The sequence below is a fragment of the Ursus americanus genome, chromosome 25 (genome assembly GCF_024610735.1).
Source record: "Ursus americanus isolate L20-20 chromosome 25, mUrsAme1.1.p, whole genome shotgun sequence".
Classification (NCBI taxonomy): Eukaryota; Metazoa; Chordata; class Mammalia; order Carnivora; family Ursidae; genus Ursus; species Ursus americanus.
Window position 1 is genome coordinate 15063484 of NC_142151.1, and position 16342 is coordinate 15079825.

General features: G+C 43.6%; 1 protein-coding gene across 1 annotated transcript in view; it reads right to left on the reverse strand.

Moving 5' to 3' along the window:
* PLBD1 (phospholipase B domain containing 1) overlaps positions 1-16342 on the reverse strand; it is a 48768-nt gene that overhangs the window by 6403 nt on the left and 26023 nt on the right. The window contains exons 7-8 of the mRNA XM_045781391.2: positions 526-726; positions 280-420 (exon numbers count right to left, since the gene is read on the reverse strand). Of these exons, the coding sequence (XP_045637347.1) occupies positions 280-420; positions 526-726 (342 nt within the window). The remainder of the gene's footprint in view (positions 1-279; positions 421-525; positions 727-16342) is intronic.

Sequence of the window (16342 nt, forward strand, 5' to 3'; positions counted from 1 at the left end):
AGAGAAGGTAATATTAGGGCTATGAGAAGTCCTAAGACTATAAATGCCTGGCTTTGTCCCAAACTATACAATGTCATGTAAGAGTTTGAGGGGCAGTTTTACATGTCGTGCTGAAGCTGGTAATTCTTTCCCAGCGTAACTAGCAATGGCTTCCCCATCCTTTCTTCCCCACCATACACCCTCCCCATCGTACGGTCCCATCCCACACACTCCCCACCACATACGCATGCACACCCACAGACTCATCAGACTTCCAGACCTCTGGTGTAAAGACAGTACCTTTCCGTAGAATCTCCGTTTGGTCGGAATATTCTATGTAGGTAGGAATTTGCTCCACAACGTACAGAGTGCCTGTGTCAAGGCTGTGCTTCGGCTTTACCTTCTTCAGGTCCAGGACCATGTACTGATTGTTGTAGGTGCCTGGAATATTGGGAGACACGAAGTAGGGTATGGGTACGGCTCTACTGGTTAACTCGAAATCTAGACCTACGTACCTGCCTAAAAGCTCTTCTGCTGGCCACTTACCAGAGTTGAAGTTTGAGAAGATCTCTGCCCACTGCCTGCCATCATTTGCCATCATATTGGCCACACGGACTCTTTGCCATGCGAGGAGAGACTGGGGTACCACGAGCTTGAGTAGGGTCTTATTATACACGCTGTTTGTGGTCTGTAGCAATATCAAACCACTGCTAAGAATGTAAAAGTCATCCAGAGACTCCAAAAACCCTACAGGAGAGACAAATATACAAATCAGCATACATATAGCTGGTATATCCAACCAACATTATCAGTATAGAGCTTTGTAGACACAACGCATTTTGCAGACAGTATCCGTTATTATGATCCTTGGTCTGCAGTAGCCTCTCTTGGTTTGGGCTCAGCTCTGCGGTGGTTACTTAACAGCTGCTTATAAAAAGGGGCCAGTGGACCTCTGATCCTAGATTCTTTATTGATATTTTTGATTTTATAATTTAGACGATAAAAATATATTACATCAGGACTATACCATTTTTCCAAAATGATAAACAGAAATAGATCCCCACTAACTAGGATTTTGCAGGAGAACTTATAATTAGGGAGGGGTATTAACAGGGTTCATTGTTGGATAATAAGATTATGGATGTCTTCTTTCTTCTCTTTCTACTTTTCTGTATTTTCCAAATTTTACATAATGAGTCTACAGTGATTTTTAGAAAGAGGAAAACCATCTACACTTATAAGTAAACACGGTTTTGAAACTAGGATCCTGGCACCCTGGGTCAGTCCATGCTTTTTATACATGTTGGCAGCAATACAGGGAAATCAGTGAAGCCACAAGTCTTTTTTAAGGGCCTATATTGTGCTTTATGCTGTGATGATTGTGGTAGAAATCAGAGTATTATCAGATATAGCTGTAACAATGACACAGGATATACTGTCACCAGTAATGAGTTGTGATGGACGAAATGTCCGTGGTGAAGAAACATCAGAGAAGAACCCAGTGAGCGAGTTAGAAGGGAGCAAGGTAAAAAGGTCCTCTGGTGCTTCCCAAACTTACACCATTTTTATACCACCTTATCATTTCTGCCATGTCTGATCGCTTGTACTATTATTTACTTACTATTTTTTCCCTTAAATTAACTCTCTTTTCAAACTTAAAATACTTAACTTGTCACATACAATAATATCCAAGCCAGTGTTTTGGCTTTGTGTTTAATGTGTTTCAGAAAACACATTAAAACAAAATCACTTGCCCACAAACCACCTACTATCACCTCACCAGCACTGTGCAGGCCACACATGGAGAAACACCAGTGCAGCTGAAGCTTTGTAATCAGGAAGAAGAAGATGAAGCTCAGAGAGGTGAGGGCACCTGTCCAGGACCACACAGCCAGCTGCTGGCAGAGCTGAGCCTGGCGTGCAGGTCCCTGATCCAGTCCCGCGCTCTTCCCGCTAAGTGTGAATACCTCTGCTCAGCCTTCACGGCTCTCCTTCCGGCTTAACGAAGGCTGGAGGAGGAAAGCTTCACGGACGAAGTACACCTGGAACTGAGTCTGGGGGCTTGTATAAGAGCTGACTAGGGGGCACCTGGGGGCTCGGTCAGTTAACCAACCGACTCTTGGTTTTGGCTCAGGTCATGATTTCATTGTTGTGAGATCAAGCCCGCATAGCGCTCTGTGCTCAGCGGTGACTCTCCAGGAGATTCTTTTCCCTCCCTCTCCCTCTTCCCCTGCCCCTCCCCAAACTGATGCTCTCTCTCTCTCCAAAATAAATAAATAAAATCTTAAAAAAAGATAAAGAGCTGACTCGGCAGAGAGCAGGGATCACCACAGGCATGAACAAAGACGTACGGCAGGAATAGAGTGGCGTAGGAGTTTGGAAGTTTGGGGAGGTGGAGGCAAAGAAACATTAGAAAACACAGTTGGCCAAGGAAGACATCCAGATGGCCAATAGACACATGAAAAGATGTTCCACATCACTCAGCATCAGGGACATGCACCTCGAAACTACAAGGAAGTACCACCTCACACCAGTCAGAAGGGTTAAAATCAAAAACTCAAGAAACAACAAGTATTAGTGAAGATGTGGAGAATGCAGACTGGTGCAGTCCCTGTGAAAGACAGTGTGGAAGTTCCTCAAAAAGTTAAAAATAGAACTACCCTATGATCCAGGAATTGCACTACAGAATATTTACCCAAAGAATATGAAAATACTAGTTCGAAGGGATACATGCCCCCCTATGTTTATTGCAGCATTATCTACAATAGCCAAATTATGGAAGCAGCCCAAGTGTTCATCGATAGACAAAAGGGCAAAGAAGAGGTGGTATGTATATACAGTGGAGTATTACTGAGCCATCAAAAAGAATGAAGCCATTTGCAACGACATGGATGGAGCTAGAGTGTATTATGCTAAGCGAAATTAAGTCAGAGAAAGACAAATACCATATCATTTTACTTAAATGTGAAATTTAAGAAACAGAACAAATGAACAAAGGGAAAAAAAGAGAGATAAACCAAAACCCAGACTCTTAATTACAGAGAACAAACAGATGGTTACCAGAGGGGAGGTGGGTGGGGAGCATGGGTGAAAGAGGTGATGGGGATTCTTTTCTTGTGATGAGCACCGAGTAATGCATACAATTGTTGAATAGCTATATTGTACACCTGAAACTAATGTAACACTTCATGTTAACACACTGGAATTCAAGTTTAAAAAAAGAAAATATAGTGGGACATTCATTCATTTATTCATTCAATGAACAAGCTATTGTGCAACTCCTCTAGGCCTGGTCGGTATGGCTAGGGTGCAGTCAAATAACGGGATCACCTGAAGCTACAGATAAGACCCCAGAGGTGCAATGGGAGTCAGAGAGCCTGCATTTCAGTTCCCTGCCCTGCAGCTCACAAATTTGGCACTTCTTATTTTATCTCTCTGTTCCTCATTCCCTTCCTCTGATAACCTGGGACTAAGTGATGTCATTCAGCGCCAACGGTGTAATTTTAGTTTCTGGAAATTTCTGAGTAGGAAAGTTACACGATGAGGGCCGTGTCCAACTAACTCATAATGAACCTCCACAAGGCTGTCGTTGGCCTATCAGAAATCTGTATAAATGACAGAAGATTGCACATTCCAGGTGGGATAAGGCTTGATGGCACCCTTGAGTGAAATTTTAAGGGCCAACTCCTCTTGGAAGATACAGCCCGGACGTTGGATGCACGGCTTGACAAGCAAAGTGTGGGATGGATTTCAATGACCGTTCATTCGCCTCTCGGGCTGGGGTCATTTTGCAGTCTTCAAACCGTACAACCGTAGTTGGCAGCCTTGGGCAGGCTCTCTGGGAGAACATCTCCACAGAGAGGAATGTCGTATTTCTGGCATAATAAACTTGCTAATTCCCTCCTTGTAGCAATCTCAATGAACACAAGAGGGCAGGCGTCCTTTAGTATGTGTGAGTGACTGCCACTAACATGTAAGGAGCCGTGGTTCATCCAAGAGCAAGACTGTTCATTAAAGATGGAAAAACGTAGGCCACCCAGAGTTCTGGAACAAAGAGAATGAACTGGCTTGCAAAACAGCTCTAGTCAAGATGGTTAGTTCTATGGTTTAGAGTTTACGATGAAATAAAAAGGAAAAGGCCAAGTGGGTTCAAAGTCCTGGAACATTACAAGAGAAACAAATGTTCTCAGGCAGTGTTGAGTTATATTCCTGCTTTTATCTGTCATTAGCAGCTTTGAAAGGCAGACAATTCTAGATCAGGGGGAAGTGAAACGCTCAAGTATGAAAGCCAGCCTGCAAATAACATGTCATTGCTGAATTTAATTAAGAAATAAAAGGGAACCCTGACAGTTAATAAATCTCAAGACTTAAAACAAGTCACTTGACTCACAAAAATAACCGGAGACCACTACCCTCGGATGCCAGTTAGACCTCTTGCTAAGTACAACCCAGAAAAAACGTAGCCTTGTTATCCTATCAGGTGCCTTTAAACGGCGCCCATTCCCGTAGTGCATTAATTAGCTGCTCCGAGCCTCCAAAGACCAAACACCCTCATTTCTTCCCAAAAGAGTAGAATCAGTGCCGACCAAGATCATAACTAACACACATCTCAGCATCAGGAGTATGGCTCGTGTTTATAAAAAGAGCTGTGCTGCGTTTCTTCACACACACGCCACCCCGCCGTGTTCTCCGCGATGTGACTGCAGCATCTCCCATCAAAAGATGTGTCTTTCCCCATCTCCGCAACCTGGGCTGCATGTGGAACTTGCTTCAGCCAACAGAATGGGCCCGTTCTGGGGCTAGGCCTCAAGAAACCTCGCCCACTTCTGCTTACTGTCCCGGAACCTTGTTGTTGTCTTCTAAAGAAGCCCCGTTGAGCCTGGTCTCTGTGAGAGTGGCCACGTGGAGGGGGACCGACCATCTCAGCCAAGGTCAAGTTCTAGCCCGCCAACCCCCAAACGTGCAAGGGAGTTCTTCCAACGTCAGCAGAGCTGCACACGCACTGCACGGCCAAGCACGGATGCCTGAGCGTGAGAGCTGAGGGGTCTAGAAAGAGCCACTTAGCTGACCTGTGGACTCAAAAGCAATAGAAATCACATATTGTTTCCAGCCACAAAGTTTTGGAGGTTATTCTTTATACAGAGAAAGCAAACCGATACAATGATAATCATCCAATTATACAACATATTTTGTTTTAAAAGGTCTTACTGCCATTTGATATTCACACAGGTGGATCTGACACTTTGGGAACTCTTTCTTCCTTCCCTCTTCCAAGGAAAAACAAAATAACTCTGTACCATGCTTTCAGCTTCTCTGCTTAGCCTCTTCCCCCTACGGAAGAGGGGGAGTGTGGGGGGCGCCGGCCTGTGCTGGGCGGTCTGCCTTGGTGTGGTTACACACGGAGTATATCCCGAGCACTGTGCAGGAGTTCCCAGTTCGGAGACCATCTCAGAATTCCCTCGGGAGCTTTTCCGAAAGGATCATGCCCTGACGGCCCTCCCTGCTCCCCTCGGCTGCCCGCAGAGCCTCCACCAGCACCTCTGGCCTCGGGCTGCTCCCTGCGGCCTCACCCTCAGCAAGGGAAGCCCGGGGGGCACCCTGCGATCCCAGGACACAAAGTCCGACAGCCACTTATTTTGCCAGCTCGACAAGGGACTCCGTCTTCCGGCCTTCCAGCATGCCATTTACTTGCTTGTCTTCCTGCCAAGATCCTAACTGGTCCCATCAATCTCCACCTTTCCTTCCAGTGATTATCCCCTTTCTGCCTAATCCTGCAGCCGGGATGTGAGCCGTGGGGGATTCAGACTCGCAGGAGCCCGAGCTGCTGAGACTGAGGACCCTGCAGTAAAGGAGCGAGTGGGTCTCGTAAAGGTTCTTTCGAGTGGCCAGCAACAAGTCGGCTTTGTAGCTCATCGACATTCTGTTACCATCCACACCCAGACGAAATCTGCTTCTCTTCAGTAGTGAATCCTCAACTTATTTACTTTCTATGAATTTGTTTCCTGTTCCCTTTTCCATCTATCCCATAGCATGTAAGATCCATCAGGACAGGGCCTTTTTCTGTCTTGTTCACTCCAGCACCGAGAAGAGGATTTGACACATAGTAGGCACTCACTAACTAACTGTTAAATCTAAGGAAGAAAGAGAAGGGAGCGGTGACTCACCCTGACCGTGTACCTACCAGACACTGAATATCTGCTTTAGAAGGATGGGCACTGTCATCTGATCTTCACAAACATGGCACTTCGATGAGCTCTTTTTAAAAAAAACAACACTCAGCCACTTAAAGCGAATAAAATCTAAGACTGACTCTCAACACACGCCTCTTCCACTACACCCTATGCCTGACGAATGTGATGGGGACAGATGTGTCCTCTTGTTGCCAAATGGCAACAACACTTAACGACACGTGCAATGGAGCAAATACAGTAGAAACAATGAAAAAGAGAGTGAGTCATAGGGAGTCGCCGGTGTAAACAGGGTGGAGTAGGGGAAAATCACCTTACACAAGTATGGAAAGTAGAGTGGGATTTCTAAGATAGAAGGGAGGAAGTTTCCTGAGTTAGGAGGGGGAGAGACAGGTGTGGCCTGGGCACAGGAAGGCAGCAGTGTCCCGGGACAATGCCGAGAACAAAAGAAAGGTACTTCAGAAAAAAGAAATGAAGTGCCGTAAAATCTATCTATAATCCTTCGAAACAGGTGCCCTTGTTCTACTTTTATTTCTTTTCTTGCCTTGGTTCTACTTTTTAAAATAAGGCAGAAGACATAAATCTTGGCATGCATTAACTCACGGAGTGTATGTACTTCAGCTTGACGATGCAAGGATCCGAGATAAAGGACGTAATATGGAGTTAGTAAAAGAAATTTTAGTACTTGAAGTAGGCAGTTTTGTGATTTATGAAGGTGATGACATTATGGATTATGAGGGAGGCAACTACATTTTCTTGGAGCTCAGAGACTCTTCTTTCTTCTTCCTGTGCACCTTCTTTCAAGGATTTGAACTTCATACAAGAAAAGGATGAGCAAAGTCTTCGCTGCAGACCCGTAGAATTGCCAGCGTCTCAGTGGACGGGCTTGGATCTGGTGTGTTGGAATCACCTGGTGGCATGTTTGTTACAAACGCGCCAGCCCAGACCAACTGAGTAAGAATTTCCATGGATGGCACTTGGAATTTGCGTTTTTTAGCAAGCTCCCCTGGGAATTTTAAGTCTGAGGGGTGTGTATATGTGTGTGAGGGAGGTGATGGGATGCCTAGATGTTATGCAAAGGAGGGACGCCTGCAGGCTTGATGAGACACACTAAGTGCATTAGAGAACCTCACTTACAGATAATTCAGCTTGAAGACTCAGCCACTTAGGAATCATTGTTACTGGAATCCTCAATTAAAACACTTTGAATGGATGCCAGCTTTGTTCCCCAGCAAGAGCTCCACCCCCGTGGCATGCCTGGGAGGGCCTTGGAGCTCCTGGCTCTTTTTTAGTTTTAACCCTGTAACTTAAAAGCAAACTGGACCCTTCCTGAAACAACAACAACAACAATAACAACAAACAACGGGTGTTTACAGTCAGATATATTGCGTTTGAACTCAGTCCCCAACCCCTGAGTCTGGTGATTTTGAGCATGTTATTTAACTTTTCCGAACTTTTTTTTTTTTTAATGCAGATACAATACCCTCCTTGTGAGGTTTTCATGAAAATTAAATGACATCACACACACCAAATGCTTAACGTAGTATCAGTCACAGCGGCAGGCACATAAGTAGGAAATAAACGAATACTGGGGTTTTTTAAATTTCAATAACAAGTTGAGCACAAACAAGTTTATAGCAATGTGTTTGAAACTTGAGTGCTGCCTAAACCCCATAAAACTAGTTAGGTCCTATTCAAGTCATTTGTAATCAGGATGGCTACAGAGGCGAGTCGCTTCAAGGTCCAACCTCTGTGCTGACCATACAGGATTGTATGGGAAATGTCTCGATAATAATTCCTGAACATCTTGGATTCCTGTTTTCAAATCAAAGTTGTAAGAGAGAGAGCAGTACGGAGAGAGACGATTCCAATCATTGCAAGGCTATGTGCTGGTCCTGGGGGCATGGGGTGAATGTGGAGTAAATGAGCACGAAAAATGAGTACGGGCTCTGAAGAAATGATGCATCGAGTACGAGGAAAGCTCACAGGAAAGACAGCTTACTCAGAACAGAAATGAATAAGATATCCGGAAAGTGTCCAAATTTTCGGAAAATAACAATATACTTCCAAGTGAGTCATGGATTAAAGAAATCATGTGAGACATCACCAAATATTCTAAACTGAAGGAAAATGAAAGCAAAACATACCAAAACTTGTCAGATGCACTGAAAGGAGTGCCTAGAAGGAAATGTATAGTTTTATTTTCTTATAGTAGAAAGCAAGAAGGATAAATTACCTAGGATTCTGCCTTAAGAAGTTAGAAAAAAAAGTTGATGAAGTGCAAAGTACAAGAGAGAAAATGATAAAGATAAGAATGGAAATCAATGAGGAGGAAAATGAACAAACAATAGGAAACTAATCAATGAAAATAAAATCTGGTTATTGGAGATATTAGTAAAATTGACATACCTCAGGCTAGACTGAATAACAGAAAAGAAGGTATAGTATCATGAATGATGAAAGGGACTTCACTACAGATCCCACAGACAGACATCAAAAGGCTCATAGAAAATATTATAAATAGCTTTATGTCAATAAACATGATAACTTCAAAGAAATGAACAACTCTTTGAAACACGAATTTTGAAAACTGCCTCAAGAACAATTAAAAAAACTGAATAGTCCTGTATCAGTGAAAGAAACTGAACTCATAGTTAAAAACTTTCCAACAAAAAGTCCATATCTAAATGCCTTAATTGATGAATTCTATTAAACATTGAAAGAAAAAAAATATTACCAGTCCTACACAAACTCTTTCAGAAAATACAGAAGAAAACAATAATTCCAAACTCAGATTATAAGGACAGGTTTACCGGGACACCAAAACAATTACAGGAAACCATAGACCAATATCTCTCATGAATATAAATGAAAAAATTCTTAACAAAATATTAGTAAGTTGAATAAAAAATAAAAAGAATAATATGACTAAATGGGGTTAATCCCAGGAATGCCAAGTTGGTTTCACATCTGAAAGTCAACCAATAGAACTCACCATATTAATGAAGAGGAAAAATCATATGATCATTTTAATAGAAGCTGAGAATTTCACAAAAATGCATTAAACAAAAACATTAAAGAAAACAGGAGGAGAGGGGATCTTCTTTAAACTTATAAAGGGTATCTCCAAAAACCTCCAATGAACATCATGCTTTATGCTGACTACTTCTCCCCTAAGATCAGGAACTAGCAAAGGATTTTCATGCCACGTCTAGTCCACACTGTGCTGGAGGTCTTATCAGTGCAATCATGTAGGAAAACAAAGACATACAAGGGCAAGAAGTAAAACTGTCTTCACGCAGAGAGGGCATGATGATGTATACAGAAAAATCCCAAGAACTCTACAAAATAGCTGTTAGAACTGACAAATGAATTTAGAAAAGTCTCAGGATACACAGTAAATATACAAAAAAACTGTATTTTCTGTACTGTGATGGTTTTAAAATTATCATATATTCTTTGGCATTCTTCCCTTTAGATAGATTAGATAGATTCTAATTTCCTTTCCTTGTATGTGGGCTGATCATAATAATGTGCTTCTAATGAATAGAATGTGGTGGAAGTGACAATGTGTGACTTCTGAGACTAGGTCATAATAGGCACTGCTACTTTGGCCTTGTTCTTTTGCATCACTTGGTCTGGGGGAGGCCGGACAACGCATCAGGAGGGTACTTGAGCAGCCCTGTGGCGAGGCCCAAGGAGAGGGGAACCAACTTGCCAGCACCGCCTGGTCAACCATGTAAGTGAGTCACCCTGGAAGTGTATCCTCTAGTTTCCGTTAAGCTGCCAGCGATTTCATTCAGCCCCTCGGTCTTTGAGTCTTCAGCTAAAGACCTGTAAAGGTCTGTAAAGATACAGACAAGTAGAGACAAGCCATTCTCACTGTGTCCTAATCTAAATTCCTGGTCCACAGAAACCATGAGATACTAAATGATTATTTCATTTCAAGCCTCTAATTTTTGGAGTGGCTTGTTACGCAGCAAGAGATAAACTAGAAAAAGAAAGAACAATTGGAAAGGGAATAACATATCAATTCTGATTAGAGTAGCAACAAAAATTATTTAGATAGCGAAATAACTAAAGGTATGTAAGACCCTTATAATGAAAACCACAAAACATGGCTCAAGCTAAGGAAGACGTAAATAGAGACCCAGTATTCGAGGACTGAAAACCCAGTATTATTGACGTGTTGATTTACTTTGAATTGATTTAAAGATTCAGTGTAATTGAAATCAGTAGACCTTTGCAGTGAGGTCTTCATACCCTGGTATTAGCTACCTTTTCAGCGCGGCCATGCCCCATGGGATTTCTCTCTTTGTCTTACTTCCTTGGGTCGTGACTGCACAGCCAAAACCAATAGTCGGAGGAGGGCCGGCACGGGGCTGCTCTCTTCCTCCGTTGTTAGGTAGAAGAGACGATGGCCATTCAAAACCGGATGGGATGCTTCTAGAACAAGGTTACCTAGGGCTACCTTTAGAGTTTCCAGAGCCCCAGGTGAGTTATTTTTTGCAGGGCTTCTGCCTATATAAACAATGTGATGAAGAGGCGAATTGCAAACTTCATAGGCCCATATGAGGTCTAGAGCCTTACAAGGCTCAGAATAATGGGTATGTCTCCTCCAGTCAGTACCTGAGAAAGTTCTTTAGAGTGTCCACGTGCCATCTCTGTCTATTCCTTATTATGGAAGTGCACTGTTCCTGAGTAATTTTATATCACCCGCCACGAGAAAAAGGGAGCAATACTGTTATTATTCATGGAGCCAGGACTCTCCGTGACCTGTCTGTACTGAAACACCATCCATCCCTTTGCCTCTGCCGTTCCCTAACACCGTTTATGTAATGACTCTGCCAGTCTGCAATCCATCGTGCCACCTGTGAACACGGCTTCTGAGGACTCTCTCCAGGATCGTTACTGCTCTTGTCGATGATGACCATAGATGCCAATCCTGCCCAGAACATTAAGAAAAGTGTGAATGATCTTCATTTCCTGGTCATGAAAGCGCCATTCAGAATTGTATAGCATCAGCGTACACCAACATATGTTCCTTCTGTGTCTGTCTTCTCTTGGACTCCTCTGCTGTAATCACTGCATTCCTAGAATGTGATTTCTTCCACACGGACTCTACCCTTCCTTCCACACACCCCCACCTATGGGCAGGACAGGGGAGAAGCCTTGGGCAGAGCCAGAAGGGCACTCCCAATCTCACAAGGAATATCCATCTGGCAGAAGACTGGCCTGAGAGAGTAGGGGCTTACCTCATGGGGCATGAGATCTGCTGCAAAGGTCTGTTTGTGTCATGGAGTGAGATTCTCCAAAGCCTCTGTAAGGGCCAGGCCTAGCCCTCCGCAGAGGACTGGCGAACACGTGGTATAGAGCCTGCAGGGGTGAAGTGACCGCCCGAGGGGCCAGCCCTGGGGCACACAGTGAATGCCCTTGTTGCCTCCTTGCCACTCTCCAGTGCTGTTGTAGGGAGGCAGGTCCGCACAGATGCTTAAGCCCGAGGGTGAGAGCGACCTTCGAGAGCCTAGAGCCCTGCACACATGCTGGGTCTGACACGAGCGCCACCTCGAATCATCCTGTCACCCACAGCCTGTCAGCTCACTCATGCAGCAAATACACTGTGACGGCCAGCAGAAAGGATGTGCTCCCACCGGCCTGCGTCCCAGCGCCCCCCATGTTGACAAGCAACATCTTGTTGAATGTATGGGGAGGGGCGGAGGGGAAGAGCTCTCAAGAAAGGGACATGCAAGGACCAGGGGCCACATGGGTTCCTGTCTAAGCTTAGCCCCACTGGGATGGCTCTGCTATTCTGGCTAGCCCTGGGCACTAGAAGGGCATTTTGAAAATTCCTGTAACGGTGCTTCCTAAGTAAGACACATAGGGGTGGGGACAATTTTTTTTTTTTAAGTAGGCTCCAGCAAGTGGCTCGAACTCAGACCCTGAGATCAAGACCTGAGCTGAGATCAAGAATTGGACGCTTAACTGACTAAGCTACCCAGGCACCCGCTAAATAAGACACACATGGGTCACGTGTGCCCAGTACTGCCAGCCTGGCTGGTCTCGAGGTGCTGGAGGGGGCACTCAGGGAATTCTGAGGAAGGCACTACAAAGCTGGAACATCGCTCACCTGGGCCTGAGGGTAGTCCCGAGGTTTACCAGCGCCTGGCACACTTGTGGTCTACTTCTGACTTTCTCAGGACATTTCATGTTAGTATCTTCAGGTGAAATATTTTCCCCAAGGGTAAAGGAAAGGCCTACTGAGTTTTTTAAAAAAACATTCTGGAAAAGATGGAAACTATTAAGGCGACTATACCAAGTCACTTACCTTTTCTGGGTGAAGACGGGAGTTATTATATTAATTTGTTTCCTTGACATAACCACCTCCATTTTTATGGAGTCACCCGGGGCGCTGGTAAGCACAGAGCGTGAGACTGACTTAGATAAGTCTGCGTGTGCCGGGTTACTACTGTTTCTTCTATTCTCCTATGCTGGAGGACGACTTTGCAAGTGCCCTTCCGACAGCTCCCATTAGGTCATTAGCTCTCAAAGATTCCGGCTAGGACAACGGGAACCCATAGAAATTCCTGAATTGCTGGAGCAATTCAGCAGTCATTGTGGATACTGTTCTCTTCTTGAAGATGGATCTCAATATTCCTTCCACATCGTGACTGACCATCTGCAAAACCTTACATGGCTTGAGGCACCTGGATTATTGCCTCAGGCTTCTAAATGTTCTCTTGGCAGCCACTCTCTTCCTCCTCCTTCTCTTGTGGGCCAGGTAATTCTAAAACACAAATCTATTAATGTCGCTTCTACCACTTGTCACTTGAATGGTCTTGCATTGTCCTCTATTCCCTCTTTCTGGACTTCTCCACATTTTTTTCTTGCCTACAGGCCTTTACACACGCTGCTTGGCCCACACAGAACATTTTATCGCCCCATTGTCCCCATTTGCCGGCTTATTTATGCTCGTTTTTGCACCTCAACTTAAATTTTACTTTCTCTTGGAAGCTATTGCAACATCCCCAAACTAGTCTTCCCTATTATTACACCAATCACACTTTGATCATTGCTTTTTTATTTGTCTCTTCCACCAGAATACAAATTTTGTTAGAAAAAGGACCGCATCTGTCCTGTTTCCCTTCATAAATATTTTGCCTAACATGACAATTTCATAGAAAATTGTAGACGAATAAATAAATTACATAATGTTTACAACTGTATGAAGTCAGCCTTTATGTTAGTCTCATTCTACAGATGAGAAGACCGAGGCTCGCCAAAGTAAAATTGTTGGATTTCGTACGTGGAGGAACAGTTTACGGCTGTCCAAGCTCTACCATTTTCCTTTTTGACAACCTCAAAACAAAAAAATGTCTTGGTGTCTTGAAGCTTTAGTGTTTTTCAGGACAATCATCTTGGTGGTCACTTCCACAGAACCGGGCAAGAGTGGGGGGTCATGATGTATTATGAAAGTACGGATACAAAGCTGTGATCACAAAGACAGCATGGTACTGGCACAAAAACAGACACATAGACCAATGGAACAGAATAGAGAGCCCAGAAATGGACCCTTGGCTCTTTGGGCAACTAATATTTGATAAAGCAGGAAAAAACATCCGGTGGGAAAAAGATAGTCTCTTCAATAAATGGTGCTGGGAAAATTGGACAGCTACATGCAAAAGAATGAAACTTGACCACTCTCTCACACCATAAACAAAGATAAACTCCAAATGGATGAAAGACCTCGATGTGTGACAGGAATCCATCAAAATCCTAGAGGAGAACATAGGCAGCAACCTCTACGACATCGGCCAAAGCAATGACACATCTCCAAAGGCAAGAGAAACAAAAGATAAAATGAACTTGTGGGACTTCATCAAGATAAAAAGCTTCTGCACAGCCAAGGAAACAGTTAAAAAAACTAAGAGGCAGCCCACGGAATGGGAGAATATATTTGCAAATGACGCTACAGATAAAAGACTGGTATCCAAGATCTACAAAGAACTTCTCAAACTCAATACACGAGAAACAAAGAAACAAATCATAAAATGGGCAGAAGATATGAACAGACACTTTTCCAATGATGACATACAAATGGCTAACAGACACATGAAAAAATGTTCAAAATCATTAGCCATCAGGGAAATTCAAATCAAAACCACACTAAGATACCACCTTACACCAGTTAGAATGGCACAAATTGACAAGGCAAGAAACAACAACTGCTGGAGAGGATGTGGAGAAAGGGGATCCCTCCTACATTGTTGGTGGGAATGCAAATTGGTACAGCCACTCTGGAAAACAGTGTGGAGGTCCCTTAAAAAGTTAAAAATTGAGATATCCTATGACCCAGCCATTGCACTACTGGGTATTTACCCCAAAGATACAGATGTAGTGAAGAGAAGGGCCATATGCACCCCAATGTTCATAGCAGCATTGTCCACAATAGCTAAATCGTGGAAGGAACCGAGATGCCCTTCAATAGATGAATGGATTAAGAAGCTGTGGTTCATATATACAATGGAATATTACTCAGCTATCAGAAAGAACGAGTTCTCTGGGGCGTCTGGGTGGCACAGCGGTTAAGCGCCTGCCTTCGGCTCAGGGCGTGATCCCGGCATTATGGGATCGAGCCCCACATCAGGCTCTTCCACTATGAGCCTGCTTCTTCCTCTCCCACTCCCCCTGCTTGTGTTCCCTCTCTCGCTGGCTGTCTCTATCTCTGTCGAATAAATAAATAAAATCTTAAAAAAAAAAAAAAGAAAGAACGAGTTCTCAACATTTGCTGCAACATGGACGGCACTGGAGGAGATAATGCTAAGTGAAATAACTCAAGCAGAGAAAGACAATTATCATATGATTTCTCTCATCTATGGAACATAAGAACTAGGATGATCGGTAGGGGAAGAAAGGGATAAAGAAAGGGGGGGTAATCAGAAGGGGGAATGAAACATGGGAGACTATGACTGAGGGCTTCAGGGGGGGGGGAATGGGATAGGCTGGTGATGGGTAGTAAGGAGGGCACGTATCGCATGGTGCACTGGGTGTTGTATGCAACTAATGAATCATCGAGCCTTACATCGGAAACCATGTACTGTATGTACTGTATGGTGACTAACACAATATAATAACACAAATATAATAAAAAAAATTAAAATAAAAAAAAAGTACGGATAGGTGCATTTGAAATCTTCACAGGGTTATTTGTATCTTTAGTATAATGGTCTCTGTACCATCCCAGTTACTGTCATCTTTCATACGTGTCTCAGCCACGTCACAAATATTTCATGACTTGATGTTTCTGTTCTGACTCAGCAATTCTTAATATCCTTAATATCCTTGCTCATATCACGAAGAGCCTCCAGGTCCTGACACCACACTCGTAATCCACTCCATCTACCATGGCACTCCTCCACCAACACCAGCAACAAACAGACAAGCCACCCAGCTTTGTTCCGGGATCGACAGCGCGCAGGGAATGAAGTTGACGGCAAAGCTTAGCTCCATATGTACTGCATGAATCCAAAGTGGTGGACAGATCCTTTAATCAAATAATTCTTTGTAACAGAAATGAGATCCTACACATTTCTCGTGTTTGCTGCTGAGAACAAAACTGTCCAATTAAAGAAAATATAAATCACTCTGCTACACTAGCTCCCGTAAAAACACCTTGGGGTTAAAAAAAAGGCTTGTTTTCTCTCGGTTCAAATGCTCTAAAAAAATTTCTATTATCGACGTATCTATTCTGGAAAGATAGATTCACATGTGCAAATGTTAACAGACTTCCACATTTCAAAGGAAAGTCCTCCATGAGTTTCCCCATCACCACCTTTGGGATCCAGGGTTATTAAGATTATGGAACAAGACCATTCCGCAGAGACGTCAGAGCAGTGCAGGTAACATCGGAACATTGCGTTTTATTGCAAATAAGAGGAAGAATATGAATATTTGACTGGCCTCGGTCTCTTGCTGTCCTTAAATTTCAGTCTAAAGGAATACAAAGAAGTCAAAACACAGTCTAACTCAGAGAGGAGTGCCCAGCCGCCTCTATACTAAAACAATTAAGCAACAACGAAGATGAAATCAAAGTGTTTTCAAAGGAAGGATCGGGTCCCAAGGACAGAAAGTTACCAAGTTATGCCACTGATCAGAATTCTTAATAGGATGCTATTAAT